The sequence below is a fragment of the Phalangium opilio genome, unplaced genomic scaffold (assembly GCF_054372755.1).
Source record: "Phalangium opilio isolate 3A_F unplaced genomic scaffold, DU_Popi_V2 ptg000079l_1, whole genome shotgun sequence".
In the NCBI taxonomy this organism is placed as follows: domain Eukaryota; kingdom Metazoa; phylum Arthropoda; class Arachnida; order Opiliones; family Phalangiidae; genus Phalangium; species Phalangium opilio.
This window is the reverse complement of record NW_028324187.1, coordinates 8,948,541-8,972,960: the sequence shown is the minus strand read 5'-3', so window position 1 is coordinate 8,972,960 and position 24,420 is coordinate 8,948,541. Positions and strand designations below refer to the sequence as shown.

At 36.2% G+C, this 24,420-nt stretch overlaps 1 protein-coding gene across 3 annotated transcripts in view; it reads left to right on the top strand.

The window, feature by feature from the left end:
- Window positions 1-10,287: 10,287 nt before the first annotated feature.
- Window positions 10,288-24,420, top strand: part of LOC149654738 (uncharacterized) — a 48,616-nt gene continuing 34,483 nt past the window's right edge. The window contains exons 1-2 of one of the 3 annotated variants that reach the window (XM_089846362.1): window positions 10,288-11,491; window positions 18,715-18,792. In XM_089846362.1, coding sequence (XP_089702488.1) covers window positions 10,981-11,491; window positions 18,715-18,792 — 589 coding nt within the window. In that variant the 5' untranslated portion in view covers window positions 10,288-10,980. The remainder of the gene's footprint in view (window positions 11,492-18,714; window positions 18,793-24,420) is intronic. The other 2 variants (XM_089846361.1, XM_089846364.1) reach the window with 2 other exon arrangements.

Below are 24,420 nucleotides of genomic sequence, written 5' to 3'. Positions count from 1 at the left end.
GAAGGCATTGTTAGGCATCATGATTTTGTTAGTTTGAAGGGGAATTTTTCAGTAAGAGGTAACATTTTTACAATTTTCAACTAGGTGTACATTTTTAAAGGTATCATAATTTTGTTTCTTCATTTTGAACTCTCAAATCGACTTAAGTTATTACGCGTCAAGTGGCCATTGGCCGTCTTGTTTAAGAGTTATTTTCGCTCACTATTCCGTAGATCTAACCCACGCAGATGAGATTCTTGGTGTTGTACATTCCTTTAACCACGAAAAAGTCTCTAACTAAACTGCTCGCTAAACCGATAATGCGCTAGACCCGAACCATCTGATCTATTTCTGGCTTCTGTGATTTTGGATTCAATAGAATCGAATGTCGAATGATATTTGTTCAATGAAAATACGTTTTAGTTTGATGGCCCACTCGTGACACGCTTTGTCCAAATATTTTGAGTGTTCCCTCCTTATTTTGCGTTGACGTTGAGAATTTTTAGAAAAGTTTAGAAAATCGACTGACATTTTTTTTTGGGTCATAATACAGATAAAAGCATGAATTGAAAAAAAAAATTAATAAAAATGATGCTACTAGACCTATAATTATTACGTAGTTTGATAATTTACCAAGGTTCATTATTAAAAGCGGTACGGTCTAGTATCTCAAATTCCTACGTCACGTTTATTTATAATAGTTTTAAAAGTATTAACCCAAAATTACACTCATTATAATTTAATACATTGAGACTAAAAACCAACCGCTACATCATAAGTAACGTAAGTAATTGCAAGTGTGACGTTTTGCCGAACGAATTCAACTAACTACACAGCATGAACTTTCCGCTGCCGGGTCATTTCGATTGTGGCGCACTTATACCAGCCTGCTACGTGACAGTGGCCGCGGCTATATAGCTATTATAAAATTTTGATGAAATACCGTATTTGTTTCTAATATTTCATTTGATAATTGCAATCAGCCGCTTGTAATTAGAAGATTGCCTTTACAAATTACCAGGTTGTACATACATACGCGAAAGTTAAAATAGTTCGTTAAAAGCGAATTTGCCTAAAGAACATTAGGTCCCACCCATATACGACCGAAATAATTGCACGTGTATGTACAAAGGTTTCGGAAATACATTGACATAAGTAAATAATCTACTCCTATAAGTTGTAAAGGCATCGGAGCTATTTGGTTGCCATTGGGTGTGCAGCAGTCCCAACGGCTCGCTTGGGGCATACCGTCCCTGCAGTTAAGCAATTAACACTATCAGAGAATCCCAAACAGTCAACTTACTCCTCAATAAATATTTTTCAGACAAGGAGTGTTGATACCAGTTACACCGGGAGGCTAGGTTACTTGGTACTGCACTTTGTCCGTCAAGTAGCCTGACCTCCTGGTGTAAATGGTATTAATTCTCCTAGTCTGAAATCTATGTATTAATTGGATTCTGAAATATGACGCAATTAGGGGATAAAGCCGAGCTATACTTTTCGTAGAATTTCCCCTCATTCGACCAGAAAATGACCACGCGCGTATTTTGCATATTCTCCCAGAGTCCCAGTGCTTGCAACCAAAGTCAACTGAGAACTTGTTGAACTTTTCAACAATACTGAAGGGATGTTATCTAGCCAACCGCTTAATAAAACTGTATGATCTGGTTAAACGCCTCTAACTTATTAGAGTTAATGATTCACTTATGGTAAGGGTCATGATAGCTGATCTCCTGACCATTCCCGTCCGCAAAGACAATAAGTACCATACACGGAGCAAATATTAGATATAATGTCCTCTTATTAAACAGTCATTAAAACCGGGGCAGTCATTAAAACCATATAGTGGAAGATTAAATTGCTTACTTTCTCTCTTTTGTCTCTGAAAAGGGATATCGAGTTACATTACCCCGAACCCCCCCCCCCGAACCCCCAGCCCCCTCTGTAAGGATATATGTGACCGACATGCGAAACACCTTTCGTTTCTTCATAATTTTATCCCAAAAATAAATATAACCAAAACCGAGGAGGCCAAGTTTTGAACAAGCAGTCCAGTTGTAAGGATGATCCATTGGCGTATTTAACCATAGAAGTTTTTATGCCTTTGGGGAATGTGATCGTTGGTTATAGAGCGTTGATGAGGGACGGCTTCTAATTGTTGTACCCATTTTTTGTATCATTTTATAAGGGAAAAAGTATATACAGCTTTGAGTTACTTCAGATTTATAACACTGTAAATTGGAAGTGCAATAAGAAGTAGGATGGAGACATTAGAGATACCATGTGTTTAAACCGATACCGATATATCGGTTTAGCCAAATTTCGGTACCGATATGACATCAATATCGGCCCATCACTATATATGCTCCGATACCGGTTTAAACCGATAACGATGTATCGGTATCGGCCCATCTCTAGAAGACATATAATTTTTTCTATTTTGTTTAATTACTCCGCTAGAGCCCTGATTATTGTAATATCCAATATTTAATATTTAAAATTAAGAAGTTGGACGACCCCACCCCCTTATCTTTCTTAGAACCATAGTCTATAAGAAATTTAATAATAATAATTACAGTTCTTTATACGTATATCCCCGTAGATTTATTTCGTCCAAGAACCGTCGAGTTCCCCCCCCCCCCCCCCGAAATATTGGATGGCGCCCACGGGTCTGTCCATCAAAATAGACGGCGAAATTGGCGCCGTCCGTCGTACTCCGCGCCTCAAAAATCCCTTATTGAAAAAATAACTACTTTTTTCGTCCCACTGTTTTAAAAGTTGGTATCTTCCCTTTTCGTGTTATCCCTGATTTGAGTGCTAATGCGCGAATAATTTGGAGCGAGCGGAAAAAAACATAAACTGCACGGTGGGCCCCGCCGTTTATGAGCTAAAAATAGGAGCTACTTTTTCTAATCGTCAAATATAATTTGTAAAATTACTCTCTCTATTTCTTTATTTTGCTGAACTGAGGGTTTCATTTTCATGTATTTGTTCCTCTAAATACGGATGATAACGCGATTTCGAATTGTGTAATAATAATAGTAGATTATCTTTTAAATAATTAAGACATTAAACGTAAATAATCTACTAAAATTCATCGCGCGACGCGACGGTGTAATACCGATTTATGGAGTAGCGTAATTTGCACCAAAGATGGACATTACCGTTAACCAATTATTTTAGTATTTTATTTATTTATTTTTGCTCTCAATTATACCAGGGCGTTTCTGATGGGTTTGTAAATATAAATTAAGCCTTGGGGATGACAGTTCTTTGGAAAATCAACTTTGAGTCGAAATTGTATAATTTCTTTCTCCATTTTGTTTGTCCTATAAGTGACACTGTTTTCGAGTTAAGATTTGATTGGAGTATTTTACGGATGACCCCTTAAATTTAATTAATTAAGAAACTGATTTAGACAATGATTTATTATTAATTTAATTAAGGGGTCATCCCTAAAACACTTAAATCAAGTCATAAATCTTGAAAACAGTGTCCCTTATAGGTAAACAAAATGGAGGTAGAATATTATACATTTACAGCTACCCAGTCACCTGGCGTATGTCGCTTTACCTCGAATCTATGACCTACCTCTATCATTTCATGACAAGCTCCAGTTTCTAAGTTACCAGTCTGACAAACTTATGGAATGAACATATCTTATGAACTTATGTGGAAATATATACTTGACTTCATGCGAACCAATTGGAGAATGACGATAAGTTAAGTACGTCGTCGTGCCCAACACGTGCTGTTTTTAAAGCATGAACAATTCTTGGTTTTAGAGGACAAGAATACGAGCGCAAATATGTCTAAGTATTTGTTTGTCTTAATATTAATTGCGTTAATGAATGAAAAGCCGAGTATTTACTTTATCTTCCGTATAGGACCATTTTTAACAATGATATACTAATTAGTTTTTGTTGAAAACATATATCCTCAGTTATGTAATTATTTTGACAAAAATCCCGACTTTCTCGCTTGATAATAATTTTTTTTTAATTCATAAGCTCCTGCAGGGTTGCCATATTAAATAGAAAAAGACAGTTATATTTTTGATGTTCGATGTCAGAACCGGAAATAGTACATTATAGGGCTGTTGTTTTTATCTCGATCGTGTCAAAGAGAGTTCAAAGTTGAAATCACGTATACTTAGAATGTAAAACTGAAATGGTCCATCTGTTACCAATGAGAAGTTTGGCGCCAATAAACCCCGCATTCATTTCTCCTTATACTTGAAACATATTTTCTTTTTCTTCTTGGAAAGTTCTGTTACTTTTTAAATATCCTCGTGTACGGATTACGGAAGTGGGGTTATTATATTACGTTAGTATTTTGTCCAAGGTGATAAAGGCTACTTTATAGTTTACATTTCTATATTTGAGGAACAAATAGTGCGTAGTTCCATTGCTCAAATATGAAAAATCAATGCCAATTAAAACCGTATTTACATATTCAAACCAAATATTGATATTGCTAAATCATATGAAATGTTTCAATTAAAAACTATTCTTTACACAATTAAACCAAATTTATCTCTTGTAGCAAATATAACATTTATTTTAATTGATTGACGTTCCTAAAATTTAATTGCTTCATAATATCACACTTTCAGGGAAATATTAAATTTAATTTCAGGGAAATATTATTTTAATTTCAGGGAAATATTAAATTTAATTTCAGGGAAATATTATTTTAATTTCAGGGAAATATTAAATTTAATTTCAGGGAAATATTAAATTTAATTTCAGGGAAATATTAAATTTAATTTCAGGGAAATTTTAAATTTAATTTTAGGGAAATATTAAATTTAACTTCAGGGAAATTTTAAATTTAATTTTAGGGAAATATTAAATTTAATTTCAGGGAAATTTTAAATTTAATTTTAGGGAAATATTAAATTTAATTTCAGGGAAATTTTAAATTTAATTTCAGGTCGATATTAAATTGAATTTCAGGTCAATATTAAATTTAATTTCAGGTCAATATTAAATTTAATTTCAGGTCAATATTAAATTTAATTTCAGGTCGATATTAAATTTTAATTACGAGTCATTATTAAATTTTAATTACGAGTCATTATTAAATTTTATTTAAAAGGTAATTTTCTGACCAAATTCCATTTAAAAGCTCGTTAGAGCCGTTTGAGGTCGTATTTCAAATTGTGTTGTTTAAATCCCGCAGTTAAAGGTATATGAGATGAATACGTAAACAAAATCTCGTTGGGATAAACAACCAGCTGAATTTATAATTTGCAGTTATGAGAGAAAAAAAACCATTATGCTGTCACTCCATCATTCCATCTTATTTAATATGATGATAACTTGATTACAATTGCGCTGACAAGCAAATTTAAATTAATAAAATATAATTTAATTTAAAGTCAACTTCTAGCGTTTTTTTCCGTATTTTTTGACATGGATATGTACAGGGTGTTTCTGTTTAGTCTGTAAATATGAATTAAGGTTAAGGGGGATTTGCTCTTTGGGAAATCAATTTTGAGACGAAAATGTATAATTTCTATCTCCATTTTTAGCCACAAGGGACACTGTTTTCGAGTTAAGATTTGATGGAGTATTTTAGGGATGTCCCCTTAAATTTAATTAATTAAGAAACTGATTTAGACAATGGTTAATTATTAATTTAATTAAGGGGTCATCCCTAAAACACTCCATCAAATCATAAATCTCGAAAACAGTGTCCCTTAGGGTAAATAAAATGGAGATAGAACTTATAGAAGTTACATTTTCGACTCAAAATTGATTTCCCAAAGAACATCCCCAGCAGTCTTAATTTATATTTATGCTAGGCTTATCAGAAACACCCTGTATAATATTTTAACCATGATAAACCTGAAAGATATAGAGAGTTTTAAATGAAGGTATAGGTAACGTTGCAAGAATTTAAAATATAATTAAAAGGTTTTAACATTAATACTCAAAAAAAAAATAATAATAAATAAATAAAAATTTGAGCGTTATTGGAAAACAGATGGGCTATATAATTTCTAATTTAAAAAAACCAGAATTGAATGAAAATTGAAAATTGGGCTATTGTATAAAAATTTATGTTTGATCCCAATTTATTTCTGAGCTGCGATGAAAAACTCCCATAGGCCTATACTTAAATTTAATATGAAAAAAAATTTATTGATCTAGAGGCAATATTGGCTGACGTTGTTGGATTTGACAAGAGTGTCGGGAGCAAAAAAAAATTCTATCTTTATAACATCCTAATGCAATAGTGGCCGCCCTTATCTGTCCTCCTAGATCCAGTCTGTACTCTGTAGGGCTTCGGTTCCCGCCTTTTCTGATTTGGCGCCCTGTGATTTTTATTGGCTAATACCAAATCCTTATAGAACTTACACGCACCGCCTATATCTGTCCAATACGGCTAGCAATTTTAAATTTTATACCTAGTTGGCATTTTTGCAATAAATAAAAAAAGAAATGGGCTTATACAGGGTTGCCACAGTACCTGGAAATCCAGGAAAACCTGGAAAAGTCAGGGAATTTAAAAATGGGCCGAAAAAGGTCAGGGAAAAGTCAGGGAATTTTAAATGTTTCAGCAAAGTCAGGGAATTTGATTTTACTGGGTAAAATTTCTGGGGATAAGTCTTTATTGAAAGAGTGATGAAAGTTTCTCCTGATCCTCTCTTAACACAGAGTGAACTCTAGAGCAATCCTTAAAAATGCTGTCTAGAATTGTTTTTATAAAGTAAATGCCTTTTAAAAAATCTCTCGGGCTGTTATTTATAGTTAAAATGTTTCTTAATCAGTTTGGTGCAACAAATACATTGGAAAACGTAATGTAGAGAGTTTATTTAATTATAAGCACTTAAAACGTGCTGTAAACATTTACGCTTACGGGTTAAAAAAGGTCAGGGAAAATTTCAGAAATAGGTCAGGTAAAACCTGGAAAAGTCAGGGAATTTGGTTCTGAAAATTCCGTGGCAACCCTGTTATAGCAAATTTCTAGTCAAATCGATTTAAAAGCAGTTTTTAGTGATCGCGATATATATTTTGCATGCATTCGTATTTTTTAAATCTTTAATGAAATTAGTTAGTGATTTATCGTCTTTTGACTTTGATTATTAATTCTGTTTTTATAATTTAGCGATATGGGAATTAAGAGTGAGGTCAGAGGTCAAACAGTTCTCCCTATCTCTCGGAATTTTTTTCAAATTTCGAAATCACAGCCATTTGTTATTGGAACCTTTCGTTCGTATAGTTAATTTATAACTCAAAGTTCAGTTTTATTAGGGGGAAAAAAATTAATTTACCTATTTTTGGTGAAAACAATAAGGCTCAGATAATATCAGTTGACCCAATGAAAATGCTTTGATAAAAGAAAGAGTCAGAAACCACGAGGGCACAGATAATACTAATTAAGTTACTCCCACTATACTGTAAGATAACTAAGATTATTTGGAATTTAAGTTTAAGCCGGTTTATGAAGTAAATTTTGTCAATTTTTAAATCTTTTTTAAGACGTGCATTTTTTTATCAACATGATTCACAAAATGAGATGATGTTTTCTGGGACTAAAAAAACACTCGGCCACTTTTGATCATATAGTTCACGGCCAAAAGCTTCCCGTTATTAAGGCTGTAATTAGTTTATTCGTTAATTAATTTGCTTAATTAATCTTATCTTTATTTGAGAAAGGGTGCTGGGTTTGTTTAGTATCACTAACACCAGTAGAAGGTTCTGGTTTGATTGAGTTACTTAACCCTCGACGTTGGGACCACCGCGAACTCATACTATAATAATTTATTAAATGAAGGTTATATTCGGGACCCGTAATATTTAACCCCTAATTAGGCATCGATTTAGTGAATTTGAAAGTTACTGTAAAACAATTAAAAATTTTCGGTTTAAACTCGCTTAAAACACCCGGACATTTTTCGAAAATCAATTAAGCAACTCTAATATCACGTTATAGAAAATTAGGCAACGTTTTAAGAACATCAAATATATCACTTAATGAATTTATTTTTTTATGGGTTATTTCAATTAATACTGCACTGATATCGCTGCTGTATGCAAACCCAACCCAGATGTTTCCCAAAACCGCAGCAGATGTTAATTTTAATATACTGTTATGTTTTAAAATAATTAATGTATGCATGCACCGCTCTGTACAGCGAAGTTCAACCAACTTCTCGTATAGCTGTATCGCTTTGAGGGTATATTTTAAATCCAGGTTATTTTGGAACAGGTTAAGCCCTAATAGAGCTATCTCCGCATGCAGAAGCATTAGTGTGACGTCACCCATGCTATATATTTGCCCCATATAACCAAAGCGGTATACCAAACATGGCCGCCTACTGCCAAAGCTAAACCCGTGACGTTTTACCTAGGCACTGACGTCGCAACTGAGGTAGCATGTTTAAACGGCGTTTTCACCTGCAACGCAAAGTGTATAGCTTAGAAATATTGTATTGTAACGCTGTAATTAAAAATTTAGAATTACCACGTAACACAATTAATGATCACCATAATCGGGAAAACAAAATTGGGCCCTTATTCAAAACCCCCAAAACAAAATTTCTTTAAATCATCGAGCTTAGATCATTAAGCTTAGATCTGATACCTCAAAATAACACGCCATAAATGATATAGTATTTCGATAAACAAAATTTCCCTTTTTTTATATTTAAAAAAAAATAAAAAATAAAATCCTGAAGGAATTTTCCCACATGCTTCATCGAATTCTTGAAAAATAAGAACCCCCTTAGAACGGTTCCTTAACAGCCCCCCCCCCAAAAAAGTGATATATAATAATCTGTATATACATATAGTAAATGTTCCCCCCATAACAAATGTAACGTTCATTCTATAAAGAGCCTTGTTTGCGTATTTGCGAAATGTTGTGAACATTAAACCGAGCGTATGGCGGTAGAAAAACATAATAAATCCCCCCAGAAACTAGATATAGTAAGAAAAAACTTCAAAAAATGGTTCGTTTGTTACTCAAAAGATAAGTTATAAGAGAGAGCTTTCTCATAGGGCGCCTTCCATTTCACTATCGTGCTCCTGATAAAAGTAATTCTTCCTTGAAAATCGAACGATTTCGGAGCAAAAACGAAGTATATTTATTAATATCCGTTTTATTGGTGAGACTACATTACAGGGTTCGTGCAGAAGCTGGATAAGTCAGGGATTTAGAAAATAGGGGGATATGTCAGGGATTTAAAGTTTTGCTTCTTAAAACGTTAGGGATATGTCAGGGATTTTGTTTGGTATATCAAGCCATGATTGCTTCGAGCAATGCTAAACATGGGTTGCAGGTGTTATCATGAAGTGGGCTCTGGTAAACACGTACTTAAAATGGTCAGGGATAAGTTGGAAAAGTCAGGGATTTTCAATATAAAAATTTAGTCTGGACCCTGAGACTATACAATAGTATAACAATTTTATTATGTTAAAATTCAGTTATTGCTAGAGATCGTGTAGCTTGTAGAAATTGTTTGTTGTTTGTATGTATTTGTTTGTGGAGATTGTGTACGCGGAAATCCTTGAGTTTCGAGAGAGGAACGGGTTAGGAATATATCCACAAAAGTAGGCGTTCACTTTGGCTTTTCTGCGTGGGGTCTCTCAGTTCTTGGCTAAATACCCTACCTCTTAAATCCACACTGCATGCCAGATCGAATGGACCATTTCCACGTAAATAAAGGGGGATAGGCAACCCTCAATATTTGGGTAAGACCATCCTATAAGTCTTACCTCAGTTCAGGCAGCCATATTGATGGGTTTTAACTTCAACCTCTCGTTCAACCCACCAATATGGTCGTGTATATTATCTCACAAAGAGAAACCAACGCTCAAGGGGGGGGGGTGCGAGATAGCCATGTAAGGTTAATTACTTCCCTGGTACCAAGACTCAACTCCAGTACATGCGGGATCGAGGCTAGCTATAGCCGACTCGCACTGCCTCTAGCGGTGCTTCTTGGCATGGGTGAAATAACCCTGCACTGTTTATTTCTCTGTAGGAATTACGGGAATGGTCTATTTAATGTTAAAGTTTATCAAAATTATTGTGAGAAAAGCTGAAAAACACCTCTTAACCCTAGGTATACCTCGTGCAAATACTTAATTATTAAATTAAATCAATCAATGACTTTCTACGTGGTTGCAACATATGTTCAACAATATAAACAGCGATTGATAGACTCTGAGTGGCTTGGTTCACCCCGAAAATTCCCAGTTAATTTTCAGGCAATTCATGGCACTGAAAGACTATAATACGACGCTAAGTAGAGAGCCGTGCCGAGATCTACAATCATAAACTGGAAATATAAATTTGTCGTGTTACCGCGTTTACCCTGAAATTAACCCTGACGTCGAGACGCTTAAAGGGATCTACAACGGAAAGGTTAGAAATTGACTCCACCCCCCTCGAAACGTCACGGTCTCTTCGGGGCGTGCCCTTTAAATACACCATTATATAAATTCGCCATTACTCCTCCTACCCAAGAAGGGCAGAGAAGCCAATTGGAAAACGGGGGTCGAAAGACTCCGTTAAGGGGAGTGAAAAATTTGCTATCAGTCGAAGGTATTCGAGGCTTGGGAACCTAGCGGGAGCGAGACAAAGTTTTGGTACGCCGCTATCTCACCGTGGAACGCTAAACGATCCGACTACGGTTGACGTAGGACTCCGTGTACTTTCTAAGAGGATGGAAATCCAACAAGAACGGAGAGGCAAAATGTTCGAACCAGGAGTCAGGACCTGAGAGAGTGTACTGACAGACACATTCGGTTAAACAAACATCTCGTCCGTGGAACGCGAAGATTCGGGTCCTCGCGACGATTTAACTTACTTTAGACTAAATAGTTTCGACGTTTTAAATTCGCGTTGGTGATTTTCTCTACCCATGGACGTGTTTCTCGTTGATTTATTGTCGCCTTCCGGTTTATCACAACGGTGTTAGCAACGTCGGATCTGACGCCTTTACGTTTAGACTTTGGTGGTCCGGTCGGGTTTAACCCGTTCGGACCCATGGTGTCCGTTATGAACCTCCTACACGGAGGGGGACACGATCATCATCGGACGTTAACCACCGGTGGTACACCGGCTTCCAGTACCGGAACGGGTCCTCCTACCGTACCACCGCCCGTTTCGTTACCGCAGAGATCACCCTTTGCCATACACGAACTATTAGGTCTCGGTAATAATACCAATAATAATAATAACAACAATAATGTTACGAATAACAGTGAGAGTACTAACAATTCACCGTCACCGGCGCACGTTAGGGTTTCGGAAGGCTTACCGTATAACGGTAGAGCGGCGGTACCCGCGACGTCTTCTTCGACGACGACGTCCGCTCTTGGTAACAGCAGTTTTCCCGATCATGGACACGGAAGAGTGTATTTCGGCACGGCTTTCATGCATGCCAATATGCCCGTACACGGAATGGGTCCTGTGCCTTCTATGCCCTTGTTGGGTTACGAACATCAAGCTTTAGGTGCTAGAGCGGCGGAAGCCGGTGCCGCTGCAGCCTCGGCAGGTGAGACATCCTCGCTTATTAAAAAAACACGCGATATACCTATCTCGAATAATAATTTGTTATTTTCATGTTACGGCTTGTTACACCTAATTTACTCGTCTCAAACTGATATAATGTTTAGTTAGAAATGTCAATGTGGGCTTCGTGTAACGGGCCATATAGAGAAAGTGTTTCTAACCCTGACTAAATTGGGATTAAACATTGTCCCGTTTAATTATGTTGTTATTTTATCTTAACCCTTATCTAAATATATAAACGTTACTCTAATAACGTCGAGTGTTATTTTTATTAAATATTATTTTTATTTAGAGCTATGATTATCCTTGATTAATTTAGAATGCGTATTATTAGTCAATTTCATGAATTTTTATTGAAACTTCATGATTGCGGGTTTGACGATAAGAGAAATTGAATGTTAATTGAACACTCACTCGTCCGTAATCGTTTTGATACGTGGTTTAGATCTAATTAAGTATTTCAGACAAAACCATGCATGCATTAAGGGTCTCAGTTGAAGGGGCAGATATTTTAGAGACTATATTGAGGAACATGGGTTTCATTTTGACTAGGTCCCTTCTTTCTGCATGCAGTGATACGTAGTAAGTCATGGGTCGCGAATGTTCCTTTTGTAGGATGTATATATATATATCTCATATCGTGCATGCACGTGCTATATCCTCAAAATGATATCATTTAATATACTTTTACAAAACCACACACGCATGCACTTGACTTCGAGAACTGTCGGCGTTAATTCATTCCGGAAATTTTTGTAAAATATCTCTTAAGTTTTAAGAAGGAGAAATATTGAGAGACGACGATTGGAGTGTTTATAGAATCTGCGGCGGGGTTTTTTCTTTGATATTTGAATTGATTTATAAGTAATTCTTAATCGGGACGGCGGAATTCAACATCGTTACAAAAGTGAAGGAAATCCTCACTTATTTCACTGTAAACAAAAACAAATTTCATTAATTTTTTTATCTGAATGACACAAATAACAATATATATTTTTATTGCGGTTTGGGTTGGTAATACATTGGAAAAACCCGTATTGCAATATTTTGAATTTAAAAATTTTGTGAAGGACGAGCTAGTTGCAATTACGAAAAAGGATTAATTTTAACAATATCGACTCTAAATCAAAATTTGAGGGTATTTATAACCAATGAACAGCTTCTATATAGATGAACGGAATTAAGATAACATTAACCGAGTTAAACACTTTGTTCATCGTTTAATTCAGACATTTTTCAATTAAAAATTGGAAATCATACATTGCGAATCATGTCATAGATGCGAAAAGCAACTTTTGGAAGCAATTTAAGGCAATTTGTTTAGAAGCTAAAATGATTTATCATGGAAATAGGTGCGAACACAGCGACTTTTGGTATAGTAGTATATAGTAACCGTCGAAATCATTTCATGTTATGGGCCTTCCCTGAATTCAGACAGAATTCCTTTCTTGACACTCCACCCACCTTGTCAAATATTCATTTATTATAGAGCTGGCAACCTTCCGTTCAACGCGGGACAAAGGACAATTTCCCCTTAAACTGGTACGAGGGGCTTTTGGGACCCCCCCCCCCCATTTATTGTGTCTGAAACTCCTGAACTAGAATCTACAAGGGATGAACTTGATAATGTACCTCCACTGCTTCCCAGAACAAATAATTTATTTAAAACTTACTTGAATACTTCTTTATATTTATTATCACAATTGAAATTTTTTCCTAATCAGGCAAGCAAGGCTAATATGATAATTTCATAAGATATGTTCACCATAGATTTGTGACTGGTAACTTAGAAACTGGAGCTTGTCATGAAGTGAGTGAGGTAGCTAGTCATATATTCAGGGTAAAGCGAGGGACGCCTCGTGAGTGGTGACTGGGGCGCTGTCAAAGGCTTAGTAATACAGACTAAATAGGACCTAGATGGACGTCCTTGCTGCAAAATTAACCACCACCGAGTGTAGGACTTCAATTCAGGCTTGTCGTTCTCGAATTAGCTCGAGCTGTAAGTCTCTCAGTAGCATTACGAACTTACTTATCTTATAAACTTATGCAAATATTCATGTGAATTATGAGTAAATTCGGTTAAATTTTGTCCGGCTTGCAGTCATCAGATAGGTTTGAGTGACAGCTTTGATATATATTTTTTTCAGAACACGGAGTTCTAGACTATGTCCCGGGAACCTATCCCGTTCGGATTTTGGGTTAACACTGCAGGCTTATCCGCGATTGTTATCTCTGTACAAGAGTACACGCCGCGTGCGCCGGGTTTTTTTGGGTTTTGTTCACTAATTTGTCAGTCGTGTTGAAAGACGTATCCCCAGAAAAAGATGCGGACCATTTCTATATATGGGACTGAGGTAAAACTCCGCGATGTACCTCACGATACTGCGAGTTGCCTTAACCCTTTATTACCGTCGAAATGGTCCGTTATGTCGGGAAACTCCCGCGATAATCTAAGGATTTCTTGTTAAAGATAAATCATCTTGAATTGCCTTGAATGATGGAATATGTTTAGGTATCACAAAACATTCAAATAGAGCTATCTCAGTTGTGACTTCAGTGCATGCCTAGGTAAAACGACACGGGCTTACCTTTGGTAGTGGGCAACCATGTTTGGTACCGCTTTGGTTGGTTCTATGGGCAAATAGCATGGGTGACGTCACACTAAGGCTATAGAGTCTGTAAATTAAGGCTTGGTACCAATCTGTGACGCTATAAACGGCCGTGAATTCCATTCCCAAACATCACCGATTTCTTTAGTTTAATACAAGTTTTATAATAGCATGCAGGATTGATACCATTTACAGCGGGAAGTCAGCAGCCTACTTGGCAGACAAAGTGCCTTACCAAGTTGCCTCACCTCCTGGCTGGTGTAAATGGTATTAATCCTCATAGTCTGAAACTATGTATACTTATTTATTCGCTCAATTTATAGCACAAGCCAATTGTTTAATAAAAAGAGATCTTTAATTAAAAATCCAGGGGGTCTAGACGTAACTTCCGCACTTTAATTTCATCTCCTGCAGGACAAATTCGAAATATCTTATTACGTCTAGAGCTACGTTTCGTTTTTAATGACTCAATTTATCTTAAACTCTGTCTAGCGAAAAACACATTCATAGGGACGAGGGAAAACAAATGAAATTTAGTTTCTAGCATCTCGTGACGTTGGAAGGAATCGATTCTGCTAATCGGGTATTTCTTTTCGGGGGCCTAAATCGCTACATTAATCAGTTAAAAACCCCTTAACCGCATTGCTGGTCGACAAAATGATTGGATCATGAGACCACTTTGCTCCATTAGTCCCATAGCGGGCGTCGCACCGCGCACTGTACTGTGCTGTACTGTTCGCGAAAACGGACCAATTCAATTTCCTGACCCAAGAACTCGTATGTTTGGCAATCGGAGCGGCAACTTCCCCAAAAGTTAGACCTTAGAAAGAAGTCAAAACAAAAACTATATATGTTTACGAAAACCAACTTGGAGTAAATAATCAAAGTGTATACAATTATCTGAAATCAAAGTCAACACCGCACAAACAACAGTTACCAATGAATTTGGTTCTGTGATTGTAAAAATTATCAAATTAAAATATTTTGGAGATACAAATCTGTTAAATTGATTAATTAGGTTTTTTTCATTAATTGGAAGATTTTTTTAGTTTACGCTACGATTTTGAGTGTACTATTGCGATGGTATAATACTGTCGTTAATTTTGATAAGACATCAGTGTTCTGTTTTAGATTTTCGTAATCGTAACTCTGCTTATTTATTAACTTCTAAGGAGAAGCTCCATATTAGGTTCAATCTAAGAAAATGGCAATAAAAAACGTTTTAGAAATCCATTAAGGATCGTGATATATATACGCAATTCGCTAACGGGCAATTGCGTCCGTGGTCACTGCAAAAACGAGCCAAATGGGTCAAGTCAATGTATAGAAAAAGCCCCATCGAAATGTTCGACTCCCATTGAGATCTTAGCCCGGCCTAGCCTTCATCTTCATTCCTTGGGTTATAACAAAACATCGGTCCAACTTCGGTTATACCAAGAGCAAATAGAAAATAACAGAAAGTATAGCATAATTTCTTTCTTCGACCTATTATTACGTTTTTCGGTTCTAAAACAAAAATATAGTTTCGACTTTTTGTTGTATTCTGGGCTTTGGCATACATTTCGTAAATTGCAAACTTGAATGGTAAAAACATGTAATTCAGTTCGCCTGTGTACTTGAGGTGGTATAGTTAATTGGGCAAGTGTTGCCAGTCATTTGTGACGCGTGCAATTCCACCCCTATCTATTTACAACAAATTGCAGTACTTGTAGTATTCTGTTTGAGTCAGTGGTCATTCAGTTCAGTTCCAAACCAGAGATGCTATAGAGTGACAAATTATTGGCAACCCTGAAGCCCATGCGGTTGGTTATAGTTAAGAAGTGGGGGAAGGAAATTTCTCTAGCCCCCTTTAGTGTACGAAGGGGGGGGGGGTGGCTCAAAGGCAACGTGCTGTCCGTACTGTCTTACTTTCTGTTATTTTCTATTTGTCTCTGGTTTTACTATGTAATGCGTCCCACAAACTTCTTCCGGGCGATTTAGCCGCGCGTGGACATCTCTTCAAGCAAGCTCTAGGGGGTTGTTTGGGGAATTCCCTCTTAGCTCTCTCTCTATCTCTCTTTATCGAGATTATCGACAGACTCAAATGTTCTCCGCAATATCATTTGACCTTTGGGGGTCAAACCTCGGGTAACAAAACAAGGCCTATTTTGTTTTAGTTTGTTTGAATTTATACGGTGGGTATTTTTTCATGGTTACAATTTATGGAAGGAGTCTATTTTCTGAAAATAGTGAAAATAAAAGACCTTGGAATTGGAGGTCCCTGTGGCCAATTTATTTACTAAAAATGTTCCATGATTAACCATTTTATTAGGTCAATGTCCAGTTTATTTAATAGAAGTGCTTGCAGGGCTCTACTGGCCATATGGTCAGTTTAAACAAGGATGATAGGGGGTGGATACGAATTCTGAGAGAAATACGCGCCGTAACTTCGGACGCGATTGGGTCTGGTGGGACGCTAAAAATGGGGAAGGAATACTCGGGACGAAAGGCAGGTGGGCTACCTCAGAACTAGACCATACTTAGCGCCATCGTATTGGCCTAATTTTGCATGCATATTGCCAAAGTTATTTTAAACTTTTTTCTCATAAATAAAACTTGCAATTGAAACATTTAATTTTATGTAGGGTTAATATTTAATAAATATTGCTTCGAAATTGTTCCAAAAATAATAGTGTACGTAGATGACGCTGCAATAGGGAAACGCCGGTAGGGATTTATTTGAACGCACTGGGCGTCACCTATAGTTGTTACTTCCTATTTCAAGGACGATTGAAAAGATTAGTCATTTGATGAAAAATATGGAATTTAACTACTAACGCATTGTAATGAAACCAAACATGATTTTACTATGTTTAAAAAAACTTATATTGATTATTAAACCTTTTCTTCTTTCTCGCATAAAAATGATCATTTTACACCATAGTTTGAAGTTAAAAACATTATTTAATGAAATATTTGATCTTATAATCCCTTCAATCCCCCTTGAAATAGGAAGTAACAACTATAGGTGACGCCCAGCGCGTTCAAATAAATCCCTACCGGCGTTTCCCTATTGCAGCGTCATCTACGTACACTATTATTTTAGGAACAATTTCGAAACAATAATTATTTAATATTAACCCTACATAAAATTAAATGTTTCAATTGCAAGTTTTATTTATGAGAAAAAAGTTTAAAATAACTTTGGCAATATGCATGCAAAATTAGGCCAATACGATGGCGCTAAGTACGGTCTAGTTCTGAGGTAGCCCACCTGCCTTTCGTCCCGAGTATTCCTTCCCCATTTTTAGCGTCCCACCAGACCCAATCGCGTCCGAAGTTACGGCGCGTATTTCTCACAGAATTCGTATCCACCCCCTATCATCCTTGGTTTAAAAAGGGTGATATTGGTTTACTAAGAGACGTAGATGGCGTTCGAAAATGGTCCCGGTCCTTTTGTAAATTTAAATTTGATTGAAATTGACTCGAAAAAGTGTATCTAATTTTGCCTCGTAATTATTAGCTGATTCGAAATTTTTCCATTCAAACAATATTTGTCGATAGAGTTCAATTTAGTACCTACTTACAAGTTACCATTGGTGGTAGTGGCATCGAGCCAGCATGTCTGACGTCATGTGACGTGTGCTTGAAAATTATGTGAACTAATTTCGTAAGGAACCTCGGTTCGATACCACTCTTTTGTCGAAACTATTTTTTGTTAGAATGAAAATACGTGAAATTTAATTACTCCGAACTCGTTTCATAAATTTATTTAATGAAATTGACATTAAAAATTATTCAAAATTCTTCCATATAGTTTAAGATAACACAGTTAGCAATGATGGCGTCGTGGTAGAGTTTTGGTTACAAAGTGCGAGAGGTCGTCGGTTCGATAACGCGTGATTCTGATGTCCTTTTTTTTCGAAACTAGGTCCTATAATTAACGGTTTTGTCAGAGTGAAAATACATAAATACATTAACCTTAATCGCTCGCGGATATTTTAGTAATAATTCGTAAATTTAAATTTGAATCGAAAAATACGAAATCCGTGCATCTTCTTTGCTTTTTGAAAGACTAGGCCTACAATTGCCAATAAATTCGATTGTCTAGCGGCCAAGACCTGAGGCGTGTGTGTAAATTGTGTGATTGAATTATGTGAATGGCCTTGACTTAGGGCCTATTGTTTTGTCGAAACAGTTTCTTTATAAGAATACGAAAGAAAATACGTGAAATTTAATTATTCTTAGGATATTTCCACCCAACTGTTTCATAAATTTAATTAATAAAATTTGTTGAAAAGTGTTCGAAGCTTTGAGATCGGTAGGGCCCGGGTTCGATACCGCGAGAATCTGATGTCATTTTTTTTCGAAACTATAGGCTAATTAACGTTTTTGTCAGAGTGAAAACCATAAATACATTAACTTTAATCGCTCGGGGATATTTAATTAATGAAATTGGTGAAATTAAATTAAAATCTCCGTTCACTTTGACAAATTGATTTGATTAAAATAAATTTTTTTAAAATATTTATTTGTATATTATATAACTATTATTATTTATTATTTTTTTCTTAATTCATGATACGTAATTAATTTTAATTATTAATTATAATTTCAGATTACTTTTGGCATTATGACCGATTTAGCAGTGGAAGTTCGAGCCAGGATTTCATTTCTCCGCATCCTTCTAATTCTGGTAAGTGAAAATATGTATTTTTGGTTTTATTTAGTTTTTATATCCTGGAGGGCGCCTTTTTACGCTTTTGCCTAAACGTCATGTTTGACCCTATGGTCACGTGATGTCTCATATTTTGATTCCATAGAAAACAAAACTGCCTGTAAACAGAACAGAAAAAAAAAACATATTCGTAGGTATGGGATAAAAAAAGCAATATTTACGACACAGAAACTAATTATCGTAATAAGCCATTAGCTAAATAAGCAAGTTTACTATCAAAAATGCGCTGAGAGAAAAATAACACGAGAGATGAAATAGAAAAATGACCCCTTACACGCCCATAGCTGCTGTAACTATGGTTAAATAATAAGTAATACTAAAACATAAGTAAGTTTTTTAATTCGCCCTGATAATTAAGCAAATATCATACTGGGCACTACGTGAATCACTTTCCTTTAATTTTATGTTTTTGCTAATTAAAAAAAAATTGAAAAAATATTGCAAAAAATTCAAAAGTCTTCAAATACGCGAGATTAAATTTGGAAAATTTAATAATTGAAGGTAAAAATTTTCGGAATTCAATTGCCATGCTGGAATTGATAACTCATAACCCTCAAATTTGGCTGGGTAATTAACGATTTGATTTTAATTAACAATAAGAAAAACCTGCTAGATTTAATCTCCATAGGCGAGCCAGCTTCGTTTTCTACAAGCAGTTTAGTTGCAACCTGGCTTGCCTAACGGAGATGGAATCCTCCAGGGTTTGTATATAATTGATAATTAAAAGCAAATAGTTAATTACCCATGCAAATTTGAGAATTATTATTTATCAATATAATATTTTTAGCAGTAATGAATCGTAATTGAATCCCCAGAAATTTTTAAATTCGAATCTTTTCTTGTTCGTGGAGAAACTAAGAACGTACAAGCGGGAGTTCACCCTGTTAGGTTAATTCTATGGTGCCTAGAATCAACGGTAGATGGAGCCCGAGTTCACTAAAAGGGGGAGGGAGGGAGGCAACAGCCTACTCGCGCTTCCTCTGTATAGCGGCGATTCTTGGCGCCATGGAAATAACCCAAGAAGACAGACCTCTCCCCTGGAAGGGTCTATTGAGGTCGGCATACTTATTATTCATTTGTTACTTAACTATGTCGGTGGTATATTCTTGGGCACACAGCGACGTTATTAAATAATGGGCCACGCTTTCAACGCGGGGGTGAATCTTCCGTTTTTCGAGCCTATAGCAGTTATTCCCGAGAGATATTGGTATACGAGCGAGCGGGCTTTCCCGCATAGCAAACTCCCTCCTGTAAAGTTGGCGCAACCGCCGAGCTGTTCTAGACTAAAAGGCGTTTGGTTTTTGGCGATGCGCTGTTGGATGATGTGCAACGCGCCTTTAAGGGATGACTAGGCTAGCTATAATGATTAACGAGGTATGATCGTGTGAAAACGAACGCCGACGCCGACGTCCTATCCCTTCTAATTGCTCATCAATTTTCGATTGAATTGGCGAAAACTCGGGCTCGTATTTTGATTTGCTTCAAATATCGAACGGATATTAGAAGACTTATTACTGTTATTAGCTTTTGTTCATGCAATCTCCTCATCCTTTTTGGATGGATGATTTCCTTCTCATTTCCCAGATAGTATCTGCAATCAATATCTCTTTGTTTGTCTTTAATTTTTAATTTGGTTTGGTTTTTTTTTGGCTCTACTTGGCACGGTCGGAATGAAATTTAGGCTTATTTTAATTGTCTCGAAGCCGTGGTGTCGTTTGATAAACAGGCCGGGTTAAGAGTTAAGAAATTTGAAATGAAAGATCTGTGTGTAGAGAAGTTTTGGGAAAAACCAAGCCGTGACGTGTTATTTAGGTAATTTGAAGTGATTTTTGTCCAATTTCTGTTTTGTTCGAATTGAACGAATTACCAAATTTGTTTTTAAAACCGAATTCGTGTAAAACATTTGCCGTGGATGGAGTGGATTCACTTCGAGAGAATTAAGTTATAAGGCGCGTTGTCAAGTAAAAAGCAGTGTATACATGACTCGCGATCCGGCCTGACTATATCTTAATTCAACAATTACTAATAGACAAAGAGACCTACTGCAGATAAATTCCCCAAAACTAAACTGAAAGCGTATATACAGCTTGGGATGTCGTTTCACAAATTCGTTCCTTAAATGACAGTTGAGACCTAACCTCTAGCTCCCCTAACTCCCGCCTCGGACAATTTAAAGTGCCAAATTTCACAACATGAATTTATTCAATCGTACCGTGAGAGAAAATAAGAACTGATAATGGGACCCCCGGCCCAAAATTTAAAACTTGTTATATATCGGAGCATGCACCTAAGTCACGTAGTTAGATTGGTGGTGTTATTCTACTACAATCTAGTAGTTTAATACTATTAAAACACGAAGAAACAACATTCTTGTAGAGGAATCTACTATAGGAGAACAGGGATAGATTTAATTTTAAAAGTGGGAATGGAGAACGGTTAGTATTTACTTCATAGCCCAGTATAGAGCCCCTTCCTGCAACACTTAACGAAAAGTTTAAATTATCTTATTGGCTCACTTGAACTACGTTTTGATGACGTTGCTGACGGGGACGCGGCGAAAAATACGTAATTCCTTTTTACCTCTGTCGCTTGCTATGACCCGCCTCTTCTTTCATACCCCTCCGTCCAGTGGAAGGGGGTCCGGGACTATGACGCGAGCCCAGCTTACTCTATTCTCCATTCCTACTTCTAAAATTAAATAAATCCCTGAGGAGAATAATTCTGTATCGCTTGAAGTGTGTATTCTAGTGAGACTTTAACAAATTCTTGTTTGCCCTCGACGTAGTGTTAAAGCCAGCAGCTATGGTCCCCTAAAAGACGCGCCAATTTATCACCGGAGTTACGCCATTAAATTCCATTCTATTTCTACGAAGTATCACCCCAAATATAGGAGGTCTCGCGACTTTGAAACTTTTCACGCTTTTGGGGGGAAAAACGTCACTAAAAGTGCAATGTTTTTTCCATTATGAAGTTAAAGTCAGTCTTCCTTAAGTGAGTCGAAATTGTTTTAGAGAAACTTAATTTAATTTGATCAAAATATCTTTTGTGTCCTTCCACGTCGTCCCGATCTTAATTCGCATTTTCCAAACATTAAAGTCAACGTGAAACAATGTTTCCTATGTTATTTGTTTTGGTTAAAGAAAAAAAGGCAGATAACATAAGATTACACCTTAAAAGAAGGGACTTTTTCTAAATATAAAAGGAATTAAATATTAAAAGAAATAAATGATATCTTATTGCATAATAAATAGCATTGAATTAGTCTTAAAAACAATCAAGGACTACTGCGCCGCCATTGCTTTAGTGACGTCTGATAGCTACCCCTATAGGGATTGGTTGAATTCTCACAGGCTGAGAGAGGTAAGAGTAAGGTTTAGCAGACGACACTAAAGCAATGGCGGATGGCGCAGTAGTCCTTGATTGTTTTTAGACTAATTAAATGCTAATTATTTATTAATAAGATATCATTTATTTTTGTTTTAATATTTTCCCTTTTATATTTAGAAAAAGGCCGTTCTTTTAAGGTATAAAATGTTATGTTACTTGATGTAGATTAAACAACAAACTTATTGGAATAGATTTGATTTTTATTATTTTTTTCTTCTAAATTTATTTCAGTTTTCCTTTTTATAAAAATGTCTTTGGAATTTGGTTGGGAACGCGAAACGAATATCGATGTTGTTGTAAATTCGAAAATGATTATAGAATCGTTCTTTTTCAAGTTAGGTTCCGGTCCTGTCTTATATATATATATATACATATAAAAATCGCTTCAGTCGTTTTATTATAACACTGACGTTATTTATTGCATTGCATTGCATTGCGCATTTCGATTCTGTTTTTGGAATATATATATTGAAATTGCGTGTTTATTTCCGATTTTGGGAAAGAATAAAAGGAAAGAAATATTTGGGTGTCGACGCCTTTTCCGGAAGTTCAGAAACGGAAGTAAACAATAGAAATAATAGGGCAGTAATATTCATTGGTTGAAACGTTTGGGGACAATTTCGGTAACTGTTTATTGTCATATATACTTACTTCTAAGGATCAACTTTCAGGGTATATACTTGTGAATTTTAAGATTTTATTTATTTGTGAAAGAAAGGGTTTTATATTAAAAGTCCACTCACTCCTTGCGCACTTTTTAAAGCTGCATGGGAATTGAGCTATGAAAATTGATGTTTATAAAAAGGGGTGTGATTTTGTTTAGTATTTGCGACATCCGAGTGTCACTTTCAATTTAGGTTTTCAAAAGCTATATAGGGTTTTTTACGTGGCTGTGTACAGTATATTCCCAATTTATAGAAGAGTTCAAATTTGAGATGGTTGGTTGTTTTCTTCCTAGTCTTTATAGAGTAAATAGTACTAGGTAGAAGAGAATTTAGCGTTCACCATCGGTTTCTGGTTATGATAAACGTCAGGAGTGAAATTGAACAACTAATCAGATCAGAGATACCGGGATATTTTAACGAAACAGGAGCAAAAAGCCAAGTAACATCTTCTATTTCGAAGTATACTATTTCCTCAACACGCTTAGTGTTGAAATAATGAAAGAGGTTGACTAAGTGACACCATACATCGTGGTCTTACGATACAAAACGACAAATTTCCAATAAGTGATAAGAAAGGTAGTGTTCTACCACTGTTCCATGGTCTTACTATACCTATCTCTGACCATGAAAGGTAGTGTTTTACCACTGTTTCATGGTCTTACTATACGTATCTCTGACCATGAAAGGTACCACTTTTCCATGGCCTTACTATACATATCTCTGACCAAATATGGATATTTCTTCAAATTAGTGATGGGGCCCTTGGAATTGGAAACCACCCTGGCCACAGTCGTCTTCCCCTCTCAAACTTGTCACGGGTTAAAAACTTAACCATAGAAGGCCTAGCTACTATAACATTTTCTGATGGCGCGTTGAAAATTAAGGTAGATATACCTGGAGATGGGTGGGGGGTCAGTGACGATGGCATCCCCTTTAAACAAAGATTGGGTGAGTTGAAAGTTCGAAAAACAGAGGAAGATTTCTAAGAAATGGATGGGAAGATTCTCTAGGGGGGGAAAGAACTAAGAAAAAAATCCATAACTCACGCTCCTTATGCACGATAAATTTTTGTTGCGCGCCAGTTCCACTTGAAAGAGAAATTTGAAGAGGAATTGACAGCGGGCGGTTTTCCAAAATCGGATTCTATATATGCCTACTATATAGTATACTACTCACTCACTCACTCACTACCTGGCTTGATTTTTTTTAAAAATAAAGTTTCTTTAAGCCTGCTTGGTTCGCCTACAAACCCCTGGGCCCCCATATCCTCCTAGACAATTTCCTTTCCACGGTCAGGCTGCCCCTTTCGTTTCAAAAGCCAACTAAACCGAAGTGTATCTGCTGACTTCATATCAGCTCATTTAGGTGGGTTCTAATACACCCCCTTTTCCAAAGGTTGAGGGTTTGACAGGGTTCATACAAACCTGGAAAAATCAGGGAAGTAAATAGTTGACAAAAACCTCAGGTAAATTTAGAATTTTTAGTAAAATTCAGGGAAATCAGGGAACTTGGCGACAAACAGGGGCCGAGTAAT